This window comes from Lynx canadensis, chromosome F1 (genome assembly GCF_007474595.2).
Source record: "Lynx canadensis isolate LIC74 chromosome F1, mLynCan4.pri.v2, whole genome shotgun sequence".
Lineage (NCBI taxonomy): Eukaryota > Metazoa > Chordata > Mammalia > Carnivora > Felidae > Lynx > Lynx canadensis.
Window position 1 is genome coordinate 30,346,691 of NC_044319.2, and position 20,910 is coordinate 30,367,600.

At 39.3% G+C, this 20,910-nt stretch overlaps 1 protein-coding gene across 7 annotated transcripts; it reads left to right on the forward strand.

Moving 5' to 3' along the window:
• Positions 1 to 1,170: 1,170 nt before the first annotated feature.
• Positions 1,171 to 20,291, forward strand: ANGEL2 (angel homolog 2). Of its 7 annotated transcripts, none has more exons than XM_030303038.2 (9): positions 1,171 to 1,417; positions 3,838 to 4,163; positions 8,733 to 8,989; positions 9,684 to 9,753; positions 11,120 to 11,541; positions 12,562 to 12,688; positions 13,095 to 13,152; positions 16,066 to 16,229; positions 18,330 to 20,291. In XM_030303038.2, the coding sequence occupies exons 1-9, from the start codon at positions 1,359 to 1,361 to the stop codon at positions 18,479 to 18,481; spliced, it is 1,635 nt and encodes a 544-aa protein (XP_030158898.1). In that variant the 5' UTR covers positions 1,171 to 1,358; the 3' UTR covers positions 18,482 to 20,291. The 7 variants fall into 7 exon arrangements, with proteins under 7 accessions (XP_030158898.1, XP_030158904.1, XP_030158906.1 ...); XM_030303044.1 differs by having other exon boundaries at positions 1,196 to 1,376; XM_030303041.1 differs by lacking the exon at positions 1,171 to 1,417 and adding an exon at positions 1,488 to 1,571.
• The last annotated feature ends 619 nt before the right edge of the window (positions 20,292 to 20,910 follow it).

Sequence of the window (20,910 nt, forward strand, 5' to 3'; positions counted from 1 at the left end):
GCTGAGCTTGAAGGAAGCAAAGCTTGCCTTCCTGTTTCAGCCCTCACATTATAAACAACTGTCCTCTTCACAGTCTACTTAGTACTATGTTTTCCACATTTTTGTGCTTTCGTTGGTGATTTTGCTGTTTAAAATGGTCCCCAAGGGTAGTGCTGAAGCGCTGTCCTAAGTGCTTAGGATCCTAAGCACATTTCTGTGATGTGCCTTATGGAGAAAATAAATATGTTAGCTAAGCTTCACTCACGCTCGGCCACGAATTCAAAGTTAAGGAGTCAAAAATATATACTAAATGAAGTGTCTTTAAGCAGAAACACATATAAACCAAGGTTATGTATCAATTAGGTGGCTAAAATGCGACCAGAGGCTCAGGGGAACCTAGCCCTGTATCCCCCACTAGAAGCAATTGTTCGGTATTCACCATTACGGCGTTGGCAGTAACTTTATAGGACATTAACAATCACAAATGATGGCAATCAACTATACTTATACTGAGGAAAAATGTTTTTCAAGTACATCCGATTTCCTTATTAACATACAAGAGAACAACAACAAAAAAGCCTTCCCAAGAATTTACTCCACTCACTGCTCTCCCAAAGAGCCTACAATTGCAGTAACCTTCCACCCTCCCCACTTTATTCTTCCTTCTTCCTCGGTTTCCCTCTCCCTCTCCCCCACTTTATTCTTCCTTCCTCAGTTTCCCTTTCCCTCTCCTTCTCCCCCTCTCCCTTTCAGAAGGGTCTCCACTTAAAGAATGTTTTCCAATAATCTAGAGTCCTATACTAATATTGAGAGACACGACACACACACACACACACACACACACACACACACACACACACACACTTAAAAGTGAGCCCTGAGGATGCGTTCCAAAATTAACTGCAAAAACCCTTGGTATCACAGTTCTACGGGTACACTGTTCCCCACCTGGGGCGTCCGCCTTTTGAATCTCCCAAGGACATCATAAAAATACGCTAAAACACGTTTTTTTCTTCTTAGGTCTCACAAAGTCACCACCTCCTACCCTCCCATAGGCCTACACAGAGCTGTTCGGCTCTTAGTTTAGTTCTTGTTTCTTTAAGACAGAAGTCGGGTGTTTGCCCTATTCCGAAATGGCCGCCCATGCTTCCCCCGCTCTGCGCATGCTACTTGAACGCAATTCGGAGTTGTAATTCGCAGACTTTCGCGGCGCAAGATGGGGACTCGGCGACCGGCGAGCCCGAACCTCCCAGCATGCCTTGCAGCCCGGCCGGGAGTCCCGACGTCTAGTGATGGGGAGCCCCTGGTGCTTTCGGCCGCCGCATCGGGTGTAGAGGTCGAGCCCCGAGCCTGGGAATTGGACGACCGCAGAGGAGAAAATGGAAGCGTGGCGCTGTGTGAGGAGGGGCTACGGCCGCTGTGTGGTGGGAAGAGGCCGGTCAGTAGGGCTGGGTGGCAGGAGGGAGGAGGGAGGGGCGGGGGCGGGCGGCCCGGGTAAACCCGGGGCGGGGCGGGCTGGGGGAGGAAGGAGGAGGAAGAGGGTCCGGGCGGCGGTGCCGCCGGGACGAGCCTCCGGAGACCCCGAGGGATAGGTAAACCCGGCGCGGAGCCGGCGGGACGCTTGGCCGACGCGGGCCGGGCCGGGCCCGGGTCGGGCCCGGGGCGATCGATCGCCCGCAGGGCTAGTGCCTTCCCGACCTGGCTGGGCCTTGGAGCCCCGGCCCACTTTCCCCCAGCCCTGCCCCCGAGCCAGCCTGAACCCCCGCCCCGGTCCCCGGCCTCCTCCCAGGCCTTAGCACCCGCCGGGAGCTGAGCGTCCGCGGGGAAGCCGCCGGTCCGCAGTAGGTCCCGGGGCGGCCTGACCCCGAGAGGCGCGCGCATCGCACGCAAGCCCGGGGGTTTGCTGTTTGCGATGTTAGTGTCTCTCTCTCAAACTTGAGTCATTTGTGTACCAGCCTTTACGATTATTACCGAATTCTCGTTCCACACTTGTGTTTACTGCATTTTTCTTGAAATTGACTCATTTTTTTGAAAAAGCACTTAAGTAGTGCTGCCTATATTAGCATCGCCCCAAGCAGTGCCCGTGAAATCTTGGGTTTGATGTACTTATTATGGGTTTTTTCCTAATAAATACTTAGATGTGAAAAATCGAAAAGTTTAATTGTGTACCGTATGAAACGGACTGGTATACCGCACCTGGGAAACAGCACTGTATTAATTATTATATATTATGGGGATCCGGTTTTAATCTCCTATAGTCCGGGCTTGATGACCATTCAGTTCAACAGTGTTTTCCTGAGTACCAGCTGTGTGCCAGGCACTGTGCTAGGCACTTGGGAAGAGGCCAGGATTAAAATGAGTAAGAAAGCTCTGGCCTTGAAGGAGCTTATCATCTTAAGAGCAAAAGACGTCTCTATAAGTAACTACAAATACAAAGAATAAGTTTTGCAGCCACGAGTATTATATGGCAACATGGTAGCTTATTAGCATGGACCAAGCACCCAAATCTCTATGGCTTTCAGAGTTGTCACAAAGCAGAGTAGCATGCCCATGTCATGCCTTTAAAGATTTACAATTAAGTTGAATTTAGAGAACAATTGGAGAATGCAAAAGTTTATAATAAATTATATAGAACAGCAAAAGTATATGATAAAAATTTTAAATGCCTTTAAATTAACATATAAAAGTTAAAAAAACAGTAAATACTATTTAAACTAAGTTTCTTTGGTGGTAGAAGTGAACATTATTAACACTGTCTTGGAAGTGTACCTTTAATGAATTCTAGGAAAGGATAGAAGTCCTCTGAATCCAAAATTTTTGCCAGAATAGTATGGTAAGAAGATGGTGCTTGAGTTGTATTGTTTCTTAAGAGTGCCTGAGAACAAATTATTCAAGTTAATGATAACACTACTTTGGCGATGTTTTGGATGATCAGTATATTGGTTGGAATGTTGGTGAATTATTAATGAGTAAGCTCTATCCCATTTCATTTCCCTCAAGGAGAAGCATGCCATGAAAAAAAAAAGATGGAAAAATAAATTATCCACCTGCTGATTAGCAAGAGAGGTAGTTTGGTGAAGTTGTGATAGGTTTTTGTTTTCTTAGCTATACAAATGTTTGGAAAATGTAATCTTGGTTAAAAACAACTGTTCAGGAGCCTGTTTTTACTACAAACCCAAGTTGGAGGAGAGATTGGCTTTAATTGTAGTCAGCTCATGTATTCCATAGTGATTTAACTCTTATGTTTGCTGTGGATTGTATTTATCCAGAGTTTATTAGATACTAGAAGGCTACTCTGAAAACCAGTTTGATGGTTAATCTCTCAGTTGAACTGAGGACTTTTTGAAGTGTATGTAGTGTTTTGGGAGCCTGGTGGAGTCTATGTTAAGTATTTAGAATACCATTCATAGGTGTTGAAGGACAGCTTTGAGGTATTGCTACTAATAATTAAATCATGGCTGCTTTTGCCTGTCCTTCATAGATCTTGAAGATTTTTTTTTCAGATTCATGTATATATAATATAATTATATAATATATATACATATATATATATATATTTAGAGAGAGACAGCACATGAGCAGGGGAGAGGGGCAGAGGGAGAGGGAAAGAGAGAGGGAGAGAGAGAATCTCAAGCAGGCTCCATGCTCAGCTCAGAGTTCTACAAGGGGCTCGATCCCACCACCATGAGATCATGACCTGAGCCAAAATCAAGAGACAGACGCTTAACCAACTCAGCCACCCGAGAAGCCAAAGTTTAAATATCAGGCATTATCTTGCCTTGAGGAGACAGATTTGGATTTAATGTGCTATAGCTGAACAAAAAGTGGTACCTCAAGGAGTGTATTTATTTCTTTTAGATACCCCATGTTTCCCCATCACCAGAAGAGTCTGGGCAGAGATTGGACTACACCGTGGGAGAATCTGCAAAGGTGTTGCTGGAACAGACATATTTCTAGTTGTATGAGGTGGCCTGGACATTATTCTCGTGCTCCTTACCCATACTTCAGTAGTAGGCATTTTTCACTACATTGGAGACCACCTTGTTTGTTTGAGTCTAGAACTCCGTTTCAGTACTGGAACTGGAGACCTGACAGCCTGAGCCACAGCTCTTTGATTCATCTCTCTAGTTACATCATGAACTCTGAGGGAGATGAGCCTTCATCAAAACGAAGAAAACACCAAGGTAAAGGTGACGTTTATCTTGGTGGAGAAATAGATGTAAGCCATAGAAGGAAACTTTCCTATCTGATAATCCTTAAAACCTCCTCCGGGTTTTGGAGGGGTTAATATTTGTTTTCAACCCATAGTTTTCTATTAGGAAAAAGGAAATTATTTTTTTAAATGACGTCTTGATTTATATCTATTTTTATCTTTTGTGTATTTCTGACAGTAAAAATACAGGAAACTATATATAAAGAGAGAGGGAGAGAGACAGAGAGAGGGGAAGAATGAGGTTGGGAAAGAATGTAGGACTAGATTAAAACATTAAGTTTAAGAATAATTATCAAATCCATTGATTTAAAAACAGGTCCTTAGACATTCTAGAAATCCGTATATGTTCTTGGGAGTCCACAGATCTATAAAAAAATTAAATTTCAGGTTTTTATTATTTGCTTATTTACTTTAAAGATTTTATTTTTAAGTAATCTCCACACCCAACATGGGACTCGACCTCACAACCCTGAGATCAAGAGTCGCACGTTCCACTGACTGACCCAGCCAGGTGCCCCTCATGTTTTTATTTTTAATGCTAACTTTTTAATGTAAAACCAAAGGATATTCTTAAAGACACACAATCATTAATTGAAAGATATTTTCTTACAGAGTAAGATTTTAGCTTACTCAATGTATTTATTGTACTGAGGTTTATACATATAATCTTGAGTCTGTGGGATGTCTTATCTTTTAATAAGGGAACCACATCTTTTTCAGCTTTGAGAATGAGTTTTTTTTCTAAATATGTTGATTATTTCTAGATTTGTCAGATTGTTTACAATTCACTAGACTCGCTCTGTGCTGCCAGCCCTGCCTCCTCCCCCAAAGTATGTATGAATTATCTAAGTGGAACTTGGAGTTGTCTTTCTTACTGGGCTGTGTTTTCGGTGAAGATAATTCCTCTGGAGAAATTTGAAAATAGACCGTATAAGTGTTTCTGTGTAGAGAGCTGACATAAGTTTGTCAAAGGAAGACGTACAGAGTTAGTCTCACTTGGAAGTCAGAGCTCGAAGGTTAGCTAGACAATTAATTAGCGCTCTTTTAAATAGAAATTCTGCTACACATTTGAGTAGAAATTGTAAGCACCATAAGTGAAAATCTATTTGTATAATATTTAACCACAGCATGTGTTCATAAACCAATATTCTTTTGAATGAACGAAAGATGTATTGTAGAGGCATTAAAATTAGGTTCCTAAGAACAGTCAATCCATAACCTGTAAATCTAGGGCTGTATGATGACATGAGATGGCTTTTCATTCATGTATTCGTTGTTGATCAGGTCAGCACACTGCTCTCTTGCTTAGCCTTTGTAAATCTGGTGTGCTCCCAGGTGGAGTTGTGGCTTACTGACATAAGCAAGGGCTCAGGAACCACTCCCTGCTCTTATTCTGTCCCACCACTAATTGTGTCAACTTGGACAGGTTATGGAGCCTCTCTGCTCCTTGGTTTCCAAGTGTAAAATAATGCCTACTTTGAAAGCCTGTTGAGGATGAAATGAGACATATCAAAGTGCCTAATACACTGTTGGCTTCATAGTAGGTACTCAGAAAATCGTGGTGGTGGTGTTTTCCCTTTAATGAATTGGGGATGACATTTACATACTGATAAACTTTGATTGCGACCTGACTCTTTATATGTCCATTCTTCCTAGGTATTGTGAATAAGGAAAATGCTCTTCGTTAAGCCATATTTGTGACTTCCGATAATTCACTAATACTTTTCAATCAAGAGAACAGCCTTCTAACTTGCCTATCACTTTAAAGTGGTATTTGAAGGAATTGTGTGACACAATTATGACTTTTTAATTAGGCGCCCTAAAAACCTGATCAGGCCTATTGCTTACTTTCTTTGATTCATCTGTCTTCTCTGCTGTGATCACCTTGTTCCTCCTGACATGGAAGGTATATAAGCTTTTGTAGTGTGACTGTATGTTGTGAAGTAGATGAAGGCCAAAGACTGTCCTCTCTCAGTCGTCCTCCGATTGTCTTCCATGGAACCCTAGCTCTCAAACACATTTCTGTATGTTTATTAAAAGCAAATGTGGTCAGGAGAAAATATGTATTTACCCCATCAGCCAGCCCCAGTCTATTAGGGATTGATGGTCATGACACGAAAAGTAATGCCAAAGAGTTATACAAGCTTGAGAAGGTTGAAAGCCACTCTTTAATTAGGTAATCTGATGGTTTCAGTTACTTCAGAAATGGAACTGCAAGAAGAGTTTGCTTACAAACACTTGCCAGGACTATACAATTCTCAGTGCATTTCTGTGCCCTTACATATACATATTTTATAGGAAAATATGAACACCTTTTTTAGACCTTCATTTTTCGTATCTTAATATGATGGTGGCTCCAGGGTAGGGCTGTAACTTTGTGATGGTGGCTTGCATTTTGTTTGCATGACTAGAGCCCTTTGCATCTTGTATACATACAAAGACTATGATTTGTGGCTAAAAACCATCAATAGTCCCCAATTTATGAATGAATTGTGTTCTAGATAATTAGTTCTTGAGAATCAGTTGTGGATCATCAGTTTCCGTTTTCCCCATACAAACTATGTTACAAATCTCAGGGTAGTTCTGTGGAGTCAGTACAATTAGGTGTAGTTCTGGGCCTTTGCAGGTAGGATTCTCTTTATTCAGTGAAGGATAGGGAAGAATATGGTTTCCATCCCTTTCCTGGGTATAGGACAAGCTGTAGGCTAAGTTCTGTAATCCTTGAAGACTTTTGTTGAGTTTGGTTGTCTTTCCTTCCACCTTTTTTTTCTTTACCCTTCTCAGGCGCTTAGTACCTTCATGGTATCGTATGTCTCCCAGCACCACATTCCACCCAGACCTCACTATTCATAAAAATTATCTTCCTCTTCGAGCCTCTGGTCAAAATCTCTATTCCCTCCATGCAGCAGACATTAAACATGTTTACCAGAGGATATTTAAAAATTATTTACTTTATTGGCATTTCTACAGAGTTTATTGATACTTTGATTGTAAATATATCATCATTGTAGACGATTTAGAAAAATCATCCACAGTCCTTCCACTCAGAAATAACCGCTCTTAAAAATACTGGTGTGTTTCCTTTTGGTCTTTTTTTTCCCCTATGTATAGAATATTTTTCCTCAATTTAATTTTTAATTAGTGGAATCCTAGGTATTGTAATCCAGTGAAGCGAAAACCTTCATGTAGGAGAAGGAAGATGTTCTAGGACTGAGGTTTTTCATGTAATTTTAATCATGCTTGAAAGTCCATCTCCAAACCTGTTTTCCCAAGTTCTTCCCTTTGTTTTCCCCTTCTGTTGAGCTCATGGAATCTCTAAAACTTCCACATTTTTCTTCATGGTTTCCATAGCAGTAAGAGTATCCTCCTTAATGGTGGGGTGAGAGAGACAAGGTCAAAGGGGTGTATGTACATTTGCGTGTGTGTGCAGGTCGTTTCTAAGTCGAGGACTACCTGTAGTTGAAAAATCTCGTGCTGATTCTCCTCTCGTATTGTGTCTTTGCAGAATGTAAACTATCACAATTCCTGGTCGCTCACTGCATGCTGGGGTCTTCAGCCAGCCCTTACCATTTACTAGCATCCTGCACCTGTGTTCTCTCTAACTTTTGCTTTGGTGTGCATTAAAAAGAATTCTTGTGTTCATTTCGTTTGCATCATTCCACTAAATACTGCTTCCACATGTTGGCATCATACACCCTTCATTCATGTCTAAACCAGAATTCTGAGATGAGTTCTTGCTAGAACTTAATCATTTGATGATCTTATCTTACTCATAGGAAATAAAATATAGTGCAAAATCATCTTATTGAACAGTCAACTGTGACATTCAAATACAGTTGACCTTTGAACAATACACAAACTGCGTAGGTCCACTTACACGTGTGCTTTTCTGATAAGTATGACACAGCACTGTAAATGTATTTTCTCTTCTTTATGATTTTCTTAATAACGATTTCTTTTCTCTAGCTTACTTGATTGTAAGAATATAATACAGTATATAATACATATAACATACAAATTATGTGCTAATCTACTGTTTATGTTACCAGTAAGACTTCCAGTCAACGGTAAGCTATTACTAGTTAAGTTTTGGGGGAGTCAGAAGTTTTATGCAGATGCTTTTGAGGTGCTTTTGACCCCCCTCCCCCCGCATTGTTCAAGGGTCAACTGTATATTGTTATGGTTATGAAGTTGCTGAGCTTCTCTGGCAGAGCCACTTGTTAACCATAAGTAAGTGAGAAACTAGGACCCCTATTCAGTCTTAGCTTTATTAACACACTCTCAAGTCTCCAAAATGACTTGCCAGATCCTTTTAAACTTGTTTTGTACCTGTTGGTCAGTCATTATATCATTTTACTGCCTTTGTAATCAATTTGATGACAACTTCCAGTTACTTAGTGCTATGTTGCCATTTCCTAGGGGAAAACGTTCTGTTCATTGCCTGTAGGAGTTTTTAAAAGGCAAGAAAAAACTGACATAAGGAAAATTGATGGTTTGTTTTTCGTTAACTCTTTATATGTTGTTCAATATATTTTAACAGGCACAATACAACGACATTGGGAATATATATGTAACCATAATAAAGACAAGACGAAGATCCTAGGAGACAAAAATGTTGACCCCAAATGTGAAGACAGCGATAACAAGTTTGACTTCTCAGTGATGTCCTATAATATACTTTCACAAGATTTATTGGAAGACAATTCACACCTCTATAGACACTGCCGGCAGCCAGTTTTACACTGGAGTTTTAGGTTTCCCAATATTTTGAAAGAAATTAAACACTTTGATGCAGATGTAAGTGCAGAATATCATCAAAATTCTTCACATAAAAGTTCACTTGTGTACTGAATGGTTTTATCCCTTTCGTTTGTGGTATGAGAAGGTTTTAAATACAGTGATGGGACAGTTTTTAACAACATAACATGACTTCCAAAGAGTCATTTGCTAATGGTTGTTGGTATAAATAATCACTAAAATTTCAAAAAAGATCCAAAAAGTTCTACTTATCCGTCAGTTTTGAGACAGGGACTGGCAGTATATGAAGTATTTATTTAGTAACGGTTTCCTTTGACTTGAAATGTAAATCATTCTTGTAAAAATCTAGATGATGGCATTCAAAGAAATGACCTCCGGAAAGTACTAAAAGGACATAGTACTAAGGAACATTTTAATTCAAGAAGGACTTAGTACAAAGGAACATTTTAATTCAAGAAAAAGACTCCAACATGTAAATTAAAAAGATTTCTTTTGGAAAATACAAGTTTCAGATAGTAAGAGAGAGAGCTTCATGTATTTAAAGGCCAGGGTTTGGGGAACTGATCAAATTTGGAAACGTTAATTTGATAGTTAAAAAGAAGAAAAGGATTATGTCTTTTATTTTAAGTTTCATTAGGTTTTTAGAATTTTAAAAGCCTGTTTTTAAAGATGAAAGCACCAGAAAGTTCATATTTGGGCTCTGTTTTAATTCACACCATGTTTTTCTTCCAAGGTACTTTGTTTGCAAGAAGTTCAAGAAGATCATTATGGAGCAGAAATCAGACCCAGTTTGGAATCTTTGGGTACAATGTAACTTTTATTTTAGCCAGATTTATTTTGGAAGATTTGCGTGCTGTGAAAGCATAACTTGCTAACAAAGATGTGTGGTATATTGGGCAAAAAAATCTTAATTTTGAAAAAACTTAATATCCATTTCAAAAAGTCAGGAAGAGATTGAGGTATTTCAAGTGGAAACTTTTGTGTTCATATAGCATTTTAATTCAAACAGAAAAGCATGTGAGAATCTCTTATTAGCTTCCTTTCCAGTAATTGCTGTACCCACAGCTAGACCTCTCAGATTCTAAGTTCTGTGTCAGATCATTCTGTCTGGTTAGCTAATGGGTAGAAGCTAAAAACCTACTTGATAAGTGAACACTTCTAGAAACAGTGCATCTGTTTGAGAAATGCTGCCTACTTTGCATTCCTTCCTCGGCAAATATTTTTTGAATGCCTACTATATCCTATGCACTGTGGTGGTACAGCAGTGAGCAAATAGATAAAAAGGCTCTGTCCTTGTGGAGCCTACATTCTGGTGGAGGAAGGCTGACAACAAGTCAAATAAATACTTAAATAGCACACTAGGTAATGATAATTTTGGAGAAAAGCAGGAAAGTAGAATGGGTCAGGTTTCACTCTTAAACAATGATCAGAGAAGGTAGGTAACATTCCCGCAAAGACTTGAAGGAGGTGAAGGAACAAGCCACGCCTATAGCATTCCAGACAGCGGAAATAGCAAAGCAAAGACCCTGATGTAGGAGTGCTTCAAGGCAGGTGAGGAGGCAGGTGCGTGTTGAGTGGAGCAAGGGAAGAGTTCTAGGCAAAAAGGTCAGAGATGTGCCATAGCAGGGGGTGGGGATGGTGGTGGTAGATTATCGTAAGCCCTTATATAGTCTTTGTCACAACTTTTACTAGGATGGAAATGACAGCGTGATGATGCACATTAACATATTGGAGACTAAAGTCTTCAAGTGAAGAGACCCATTCCTAGGACCTAGACCCAGTCCCAAACTTAACATCCTACATTGTTTTTTTTTTTTAATTTTTTTTTTTTTCAACGTTTATTTATTTTTGGGACAGAGAGAGACAGAGCATGAACGGGGGAGGGGCAGAGAGAGAGGGAGACACAGAATCAGAAACAGGCTCCAGGCTCTGAGCCATCAGCCCAGAGCCTGACGCGGGGCTCGAACTCACGGACCGCGAGATCGTGACCTGGCTGAAGTCGGACGCTTAACCGACTGCGCCACCCAGGCGCCCCAACATCCTACATTGTTAATGTTTTACAGGATATACTTTGATAAACGTTGTTCAAAGATATCAGGAGAGCTGTGTTTTGCCATATGTATGTTTATAGTGGTAGTCCCTTGTGTTAAATTTATGCCTTTCTTCCAGGTTATCACTGTGAATACAAGATGCGGACAGGAAGGAAACCCGACGGCTGTGCCATTTGCTTCAAACATTCCAAGTTTTCACTCTTATCAGTGAACCCAGTGGAATTCTACCGCCGTGATGTCCCTCTGTTGGACAGAGACAACGTTGGATTAGTGTTACTCCTGCAGCCCAAACTTCCACGTGCTGCCTCTCCTGTGATCTGTGTAGCTAACACACATCTCTTGTATAATCCAAGGCGAGGGGATATTAAGCTGACCCAACTGGCGATGCTTCTGGCAGAGATTTCCAGTGTTGCCCATCAGAAAGACGGCAGCTTCTGCCCTATTGTGATGTGCGGTGACTTTAATTCTGTTCCTGGTTCTCCACTCTATAGTTTTATAAAGGAAGGAAAATTGAATTATGAAGGACTCGCCATCGGAAAGGTAAGTGCTTGCTTCATGGTTAGTAGGAGATGGACGTAGTCTCTGTTCCTATAGCGTCAGGATCGTTGTCATACGGCTATTGAAAACCTCAGATGACCCAGTACCCTCACTTCACCAAGCTATGATGATTTTCCCAACTACTAATGAGTAATTGTGTTCACTTGGTTGAATTTCAGCTTTCCCATCTATCTGTGGCAACATTCTGCTTGGAGGAATTGGCAGGTAGCAAAATATCCTAAATGGGGGAGAAGAAGAAAAAATAAAAGCATTGACAGACAGTACTTCGTAAAGGGGCGCTTGGCCGGCTCAGTCAGTAGAACATGTGACTCTGGATCTCAGAGTCGTGAGTTCAAGCCACGTTGCGTGCGGAGCATACTGAAAGACTGAAACTTTTAAAAAAATACTTCATAAATAAGGAACTATTCATAAGGGGGTAGAACGGAATTTTGAATGCTGGATGTGGACAGTGTAGTTGGCAAAACAGTAATTTAATATTTCTTTAGTATGCACATCTTCCTTTTCATAATGGTAAATATTTTAATTCCTTAGCTGCCTATATCCCATGTTTATCCCGTGTTTTTTTCTTCATTGTGCTCTCTGTTGCTTCAGATCATTTATTTCATCTTCAGGATTTTAACCAAAATAAACTCTCCACCACTGAGTTTTCAGTGATGGTTTAAAATTTTGTGAGAGTTGATCTCTCTAAGTATTTTATATAATAGGAGCTCTGTTGCAGGGAGCAAAAAGGGGGGTGCAGCATTAGTCTAAAGCTATAGATCATGTAGATGTCCAAATTAGAATAACGTGTGGGAAAAGATTGCCATTTTTATGTAAACTAACTTTTTTTCTGAACTATATTTGAATAAGATTTTGTAAAGCACAAATAATCACTTTCTATGATAAAGAAAGGGTAATATTTACCATTCTTGGATTTCCTCTTCTTATTTAAGACATAAACTTTTCAATACATAAACTACTTAAAATCTATTCACTTAAGATACCTGTTGAAATTTTGTTTAGGTATCTGGCCAGGAACAGTCTTCACGGGGACAAAGAATTTTATCTATTCCAATTTGGCCCCCAAACCTAGGTATCTCACAGAACTGTGTGTATGAGGTACAGCAGTTACCAAAAGTAGAAAAGACAGGTAAGTGTTTGCAGTATATTTTGCCAGTCTCCTTGATAGTAGTGTTCCCTTTGAAGACCTAAAACTAAATTTTTCAAGGGATGCCATCTCAGGGATGAATATTCATATATAAAAAACATAATGCTTACTTGTTCAATTCTTTGTTAAACAACTCTAAATTTACCATTTTGAAGTTGGCCTTCCAGAATTATCTGCATGAATTACTTGCATGTTGTTTTGGAAATCAGTTTTGCTAATTATGGAGACCATCAAAACATACAGATTCCCGGATGAAACATTTAACTAGGCATCCTGTCTAAACTAGATATATCTTAAATATTGTTCCTAGCGTAAGAGGACTATTCTGTGGCAAACTGGAACAAAAGAGTATATTGATAGTTTAATATATTTCTCTTTGTTCTTACAGATGGTGATCTGACACAAACAGAGCTGGACAAAACAGAGGTCCTAGTGACAGCTGAAAAGTGAGTTCTGAAAAGCCAACAATAGACATTTACTAACTTTAGTTGGGTAAAAAAATCATTTCTCAAAAATCTCTTTGGATAAAAAATGAAAATTATGTTATTCCATGCTGATGAAGAAAACTGGCTCTTGAGTCAAATAGACCTGCGTTCCAGTCCTAACTTTGCTACATTTTAGCTGTGTAATTTTGAGCAAGAAAATTAAGATCTCTGCGATCCAGTTTCCTTACCTATAATTTGGGTAGTTGTGAGGATAGCGTGAGATAAAGCATGGAAAGCTTGATGTTTGACTCTTACGAGGGGCTTAAGGCAGTGTTATTTAAAGCAAAGAGCCTGTCCCTGCACCTGGGCCAGCTAGTACTCAGAAATTGATCGCTATTACGTGCTTTAACAAAGGTCAAGATCACAGGAAAATACCATGCTTAGCCTCCTTTGACTTACTGGATCTTAACAGTTTGTAGGGGAATTGACCCAAAAAAAGGATATACCAGCATAAATAATTATATTTAAATTTTATAAATACTTTATAAAGACATTTACATCTCTTAAACTACAGGAAAGGGTTGTCAGAGGTGGAGGGGTGAAGATGCCTGGATTACCGGTTATCAAAGATGCATGAATATTTGGGGCTATGGTTGAGAAACAGATGAATATTAATACAACAGGATGGAGATCTTATCTTATCTCTCTGGGAGATTCTTGAAATGTCTTGATTTTATATCGTAGCCCTTTTATTCGTATTTTAATGTTTGTTTTAACATTTATATTTAGGGACCAAATTAGAATCACCTCTTACTCATTTTATCTGCTTTCTTCTCAGTCTTACTATATTTTGTATACCTTGTTTTGACAAAATATTCTCTCATATGTAAGAACCTAGTAAGATAGGAAGTAATAGTTTTTGAAATTTTAAAAAAGAATATTTAAAAATTCATGATTAAACCTTTCAAATATAGTAAAAACTTCCCTGAGTAAGATTAATAAAAAGGCTAATCTGACTAACAAATATTTGGTTTTGAGTAATTCTAAAATGTTTTTATAACAAAATGGGGTATAAGAAAAGATACTTTTAAGTATCTGTATATAAATATAGTGTGCTTATATGCAGAGCTTATATCTATAAACCAAAAAATTGATAGAGAACAGTTTGCAGGAGGCATATTTTACATTTAATAGTGTTGTAAATATAAGTCCTTAGACATAAAATGTTGTTAAAACTTGAAAGTAAGGGCATTTTGAAACAGTTACCTTTGTTCTTTGACATTGAGCTTTTTTCTTTCTTTTAATGTTAATCTTTGAGAGAGACAGAGCGCGAGCAAGGGAAGGGCAGAGAGAGAGGGAGACACAGAATCCGAAGCAGGCTCCAGGCTCTGAGCTATCAGCACAGAGCCCAGCACAGGGCTTGAACTCAGGAACTGTGAAATCATGACCTGAGCTGAAGTTGGATGCTTAACCAGCTGAGCCACCCAGGCGCCCCTGACATTGAGCTTTTTAAAAAGCAGGGCAGCATCTTTATATGTGTATCTTAAGCACCTAAGATAGTGCTTAGAACTTAGTAGATATTTGTTAAATTTTTGTTGAATTTTAGAAAGTTAAAAAAAAATTTTCCATGATATAAAAGACCTTTAATCTTCAAGATATGTTTATAGGAAATGATTTTTAAACCCTTTATTTAGTATATCACATGTATGTGTAGCATGGGATAAATATAAACCATTACAGAACCTGTTTTAAGATGCAGTACAAAATTATCTGATATATCACAGCAAGAATAATCATAGAAAAATATGGCCCTCTGACAATGAAAGTCTGGCGGACTCTACATAACATTCATAAAGGCTACTTTTTCTTTTTCTTTTTTTTATTTATTTTTGGGACAGAGAGACAGAGCATGAACGGGGGAGGGGCAGAGAGAGAGGGAGACACAGAATCGGAAACAGGCTCCAGGCTCCGAGCCATCAGCCCAGAGCCTGACGCGGGGCTCGAACTCACGGACCGCGAGATCGTGACCTGGCTGAAGTCGGACGCTTAACCGACTGCGCCACCCAGGCGCCCCAAGGCTACTTTTTCTTAAAAACACAACAGGAGCGCCTGGGTGGTTTAGTTGGTTGAGCATCCAACTCTTGATTGTCATCTCAGGTAATGATCTCAGGGTCACGGGATCGAGCCGTGCATCAGCTCCGCACTGAGCATGGATCCTCCTTAAGATTGTCTCTCTCCCTCTCTCTGTTCCCGCCCCCGAGCCTCTCTCCTGTCTCTCCCCCTCCTCCTTCTTCCTCTGTACCTTTCCCCCATTTGTGTGCTGTCATTAAATTAAATTTATAACAACAAATAACTTATAAATTGTTTTAGAATACGTATTAGTGAGTGGGGGCTCTCAAATATGTTACAATTAATAATAAATCACGTTAGTATGTTAATTATTGAGCTTTTTCCCTCTGTGTGTCACAGCCTTGTTAATGGGTTTTGGATATCCCTACATGAATAAATGAATGTCAGATTGTGATATTGTCTCTTTTAAAAAGCTTGTCTGAATGCCTGGTTTTGTCTGGATATTAAGTGAGAAAGTGCTTTAAAAAGGAGGAATTCTAGGGGTGCCTGGGTGGCTCAGTCAGTTGAGCCTCCGACGTCAGCTCAGGTTATGATCTCGTGGTCTGTGGATTCAAGTCCCACATCAGGCTCTGTGCTGACAGCTCAGAGCCTGGAGCCTGCTTCAGATTCTGTGTCTCCTTTCTCTGTCTGTCTGTCTCTCTCTCTCTCTCTCTCTCTCTCTCTCTCTCTCTGCCCTTCCCTCATTCACCCTCTGTCTCTCAAAAATAAATAAACATTAAAAATAATAATAAAAATAAATAAATAGGAGGAGTTCTAAAAATCAAAAACTTGATGGATGCTAAACACTTTTTCTTTTCATTTTAGATTATCTTCAAATTTACACCACCATTTCAGCTTGTCGTCTGTTTATTCACATTATTTTCCTGACACTGGAATTCCAGAAGTGACCACTTGTCATTCCCGAAGTGCCATAACTGTGGATTATATTTTCTATTCTGCCGAAAAGGAAGACGTTGCTGGGCAGCCAGGTAAAGAATGCGTGTGATCTTACATTGTGCCTGAGAATACAGTAACTAAAACCTCAGGGCTGAGGCTGAGAGGGTCAGCTAAACATCTGGTGAAGTTCTAGACTTAAAAGTTTAAAATGTTTTGAAATTGGTAATATATTTGAGTTTACCAGCTAATCCCCTGCAAAACACAGAGGCAGTGATGCACCTTAAAGCAAGTTATTGCCTACGATGTCTGTCCTTAGTGCCTCCTTCCAGTTCCAGTCAGCTTCTTGGTTTTCATTTTATTGGTTTTACTTGCCATAAGTGTACTGTTTTTCTTGTGACAGCAACATCAGATAGTTTTGTAGTTAAGTTTTACTGAGACATGCTGCCTTCATTGGTGGACCTTGCCTATACTGCCAGCAACAGATAGTGTTGTCCTGTCGACCCTGGAATACTGGATCTTTCCAGATCGATAAGTCCATTATGTGAATATATGGTTTCAAAAAGCGAAGGTGATAAAACACTTTTCCTTGTATGATTCAGTGAAAGTAAGGTTTTAAATATTAACCAAATGATTTGATGTGGAGAAGAAAATGCAGTTCAAAATGACTGGCAGTCAAAAAAAATACCATTCAGAAAACTTCGAAAGTCCAAAATGTGGGCAGATGTTTTGTCTTTTCTGATTCCACCCCCGCTTTTTTTTTTTTACTACTTTCCTTTTTTCCTTTTTTCTCCTATTTGTGTTTTCCTTCCTACTGAGGATAACTATTAGTAATACTCAGGACTTGGTTTACCCTGCCCACTAGAGCGAGTCTAGGAAATAGTCTTCCTGCTTTGAATTTGTTGTAGGGGTAGTTGTCATGCTGTAAGTGTTCACTAGGTGGCGGAAGTGTGCCATGGACCAGCATCTCCAATGATCCTGTTAGAATACGTCCTCTTTCTCTACTGTGGGCACTGACTCTGTGGGACCAAAGTATACTAATTTTTCTTTAATGTTTATTTTTGAGAGAGAGAGAGCATGAGCAGGGAGGGGCAGAGAGAGAATCCCAAGCAGGCTCTGTGCTGCCAGCTGTCAATGCCACCCAACTGGCTGAGCCACCCAGGTGTCCCCAAGGTTTATTAATTTATTCTCTCTCCAGTCACCTTATAAACTTCCTATTCCACCATGGCTGGATCTTTCTGCTTTATACAACTACAGAATAGTTGATGAATGAATTTATGTAGTTGTCAATCCCAAATTACTTCTAACATTATCTTTACACTGATACTTTTTTTAAAGATTACTTGCAGGGGTATCTGGCTGGCTTGGTTGGCAGAGCTTAATCACAGGGTCATGAGTTCAAGCCCCATGTTGGGTATAGAGATTACTAAAGAAAACAAACAGAAAAATAAGATTATTTGTAGAACTGAAAACAAAAAACTCTGAACTAGAAAAAAACAAACATCTGAAACTGCTGTGTGTCTGAGAACTATAATTAGGTTATAACTCCATATGAAATTTAATCATGCGGTGCTGGATGACTCAGTCAGTTAAAGCATCTGACTCTTGATTTTGGCTCAGGTCATGATCCCAGGGTTGTGGGATCAAGCCTCGCATCGGGCTTTGCACTGACAGCACTGGGCCTGCTTGAGGTTCTCTCTCTCCCTCTTCCTGCCCCTCCTCTACTCACATGTGCACTCCCTCTCTCTCTCCCTATCAAAATAAATAAATTTCAAAAAATTAAATGAAATTTAGTCATATTCTAAGAACTGTTTCCTATTAGACTTCTAGAGGGATCTGAAATTCCTGATCATCATTTTTTTTTTTTTAATTTTTTTTTTCAACGTTTTTTTTTTTTTTTTTTTTATTTATTTTGGGGACAGAGAGAGACAGAGCATGAACGGGGGAGGGGCAGAGAGAGAGGGAGACACAGAGTCGGAAACAGGCTCCAGGCTCCGAGCCATCAGCCCAGAGCCTGACGCGGGGCTCGAACTCACGGACCGCGAGATCGTGACCTGGCTGAAGTCGGACGCTTAACCGACTGCGCCACCCAGGCGCCCCTCATCATTTTTTAAAAAAATAAAGACTTGTGTGATTCATTTACAGTGACCTGTTGACACAGTTATGTTAAATATTAATGTGTTTCTTTAATGTAGGAGCTGAAGTTGCTCTGGTTGGTGGCTTGAAACTTCTGGCCAGACTATCACTCCTTACAGAACAAGACTTGTGGACTGTTAATGGACTTCCAAATGAAAATAACTCTTCGGATCATCTGCCTTTATTGGCTAAGTTCAGACTTGAGCTGTGACTCTTCTTTGATGACACATATACTTTTGTGTCCAATTTGTATTCTTTTTCACAAAGTGTAAAATAGCTCTTGAGAGTTTGCATGTTTATTTTTGCGCTGTGGAGTTTCGGAAGAGGTTCTGTTCAAGGCTTCAAACAGATGTCGGAAGAAACAAGTTTACAACAAATTTCTTTGTAATAATGAAAAAGTATTTTCCTGACCAGTGAGTTCTAAATGCTCCCTCCTTGTTGTAAAAGAGTTGTAAATATTTTTTATCCTAAATCCCAGTAAAATTGACAGTGATTTTTAAATATAGTGCATCCTCTAGTGTTAGTAAAGAATTTCAGTTGATGTTTTTGGCAAGCTTTACAGTGGATCCAAAGTATCTCTGAGTTCTTGCAAACCACAACTCATTTCCCTTCCAGAAGGCTTGATTTCATTGTGTGGACCATCTGTTTGTCAAGTCCTAATTCATCTCAGAAATCACCGGGTCGTTCACAAGTGTCTAACCAACCATTTTAGTTTGGTTTTGAGGGGGTGTAATGATGCTTTCTAAAATTGTACAAATTGCTTAATCCAGCTTATTACTATCCTGAGCCATGTAATGTGTCTACATTTTGTTGGGAAATGTAGTAGGAGAGGAGTTTTACACATGCCCTCTCTTTTCCATCCTGTGGGACAGACCATTCCAGCATGCCGGAAAGAGGCAGAGACTGGGTTTTAACGCTTTCATTTCCCTAGCAATTTTTTTTTCCTTCTTTCTATTCCATTTCAGGAAGACATCCCTAGGTTGGGGGAGAGACTTTATTTTTCTGAACCAGTTCTATAGAAATTTATTTTATTAGGAAGCTTGTCTTTAGAACAAAATGTCAGCTAGAAGATTATTTTGGTTTTGCCTCAGATACTTAGGAAGCCCGCAAAACTAGTGGGGAGATACCAACTTGGAGACCTAATACTCTCAAGTAGTAATTTAAGCTTAGTGGTTTTGTTTCTAAGATGTTAGCTACTTTGTTTTCTTTTATCATGAGGCCGCAGTGTGCATGGTGCTGACATTTTTTTTTTTTGTAAAGTGGTTAAGAGCAGGTCTAATTAGTCCCACAGCTGGCACTATGTGAATGTTTGAATCAAAAATTTTAAAACCGAAAAAGTGAAAATGTCCCCTTTTTTGAGGCATTAGGATCAAAGAGTTATGTGCGTTTTTACTAAGTAGTAATTTTATATTTGAATTACACTGAATTATAAAAGTTTCTACAATGGGCATTCTTCGTAGAATGACTCCTGTGAAATTAGAAAGCAGTAGTCCCTCCAAGTCCTGGACTTCAAAGGTTTTTGTACGAAAGTATATTGACTACAGTTATTTTTTAACAAAATAAATCAGATGACTACCTGAACAAAGCATGTGGGTTATAAGGATTTGCCTAGTAAAAATTGTAATAAGCAATTATTTTTAAATGTTTCATTTCTCACTTTTTTGGGTTTTTACTTACAGTATTACCCGTAGTTCTAAGATTTTCCACATTTTCTAGTAACAGTTTGCAGAATATTCAGTGTTCTAATTAGCAGATATTGTTGCCGTCAAATAATAATAGTGTAATTAATCCCTTTTAATATTGGGGAAAGAAAAAAGAAAATTCATTAAGTACCGCTTTGTGTTACGTGAGTTTATTAACAAATAATTTTGTGTATAGGTCATTGTTGGCAAACTAACATCCCTGAAAACCTCTGTGAAAACTTAATGTTTTATATCCTGATTAATATATTGACTTTAGGCCCTTTTCATGTGCTTCACTTTGTAGAGTTAATCCATAAAAATGCTTTCTACTTTAACCTATAAAGTGTAGTAGTGTTTTGTGAACTGGAGGCCAAAGCGTCCATGTAATAAGCTTCCCACAGGTTTTTAAAGCTCCACTAAAATTAATTATCTACTTGTCTTTACTTTTTACGGTCAGAAGAATCGGAAACTCTGTTGGAACCTTGTACTTACCCGCCAAAAGCATTTAAACCCGGTTCATTGAGGAAGCCAGATCCCCCCCAGTCTGAAGTGCTGTACTATCCAAGTTTTAAAATGGAAAGAGATGCTGTTGAGTAATGAATTTTGGTTTTACTATACCTTTTGATATCAACATACTATGCATGTTTGAAATCTTGTCTTTTTTTCTTTTTCTTTTTTTTTTTTTTTTTGGAATTTAGCAGCTGTCTGCTTTTAACCCTTTGGTTTCCTAAAAACCCAAGTTAGAGATCCAGAGAGTTCAAGGGGTTGAACGAACAGAGAAGTCAAGTCATTTGCACTGTGTCCCTGTGAATCACCTAATAAATTACTACACTAGTGCATCTATGGCTGAAGGTTTCGTGGCAGGCGTGCTAAGCTGCATATGCTGGGCTGTTGCCCTTTCTGAACTATTTCATTACCCTGAGCCTGTATTACTTAGGGTGATGCTGAGATGTAAGTG

Excerpts from the sequence above, each read along its gene's own strand:
- ANGEL2 (XM_030303038.2), top strand. The coding sequence starts at position 1,359 with ATGGAAGCGTGGCGCTGTGTGAGGAGGGGCTACGGCCGCTGTGTGGTG. Across the intron at positions 4,164-8,732 it reads AAAACGAAGAAAACACCAAG|GCACAATACAACGACATTGG; the intron begins GTAAAGGTGACG and ends ATATTTTAACAG. Across the intron at positions 12,689-13,094 it reads ACCAAAAGTAGAAAAGACAG|ATGGTGATCTGACACAAACA; the intron begins GTAAGTGTTTGC and ends TTGTTCTTACAG.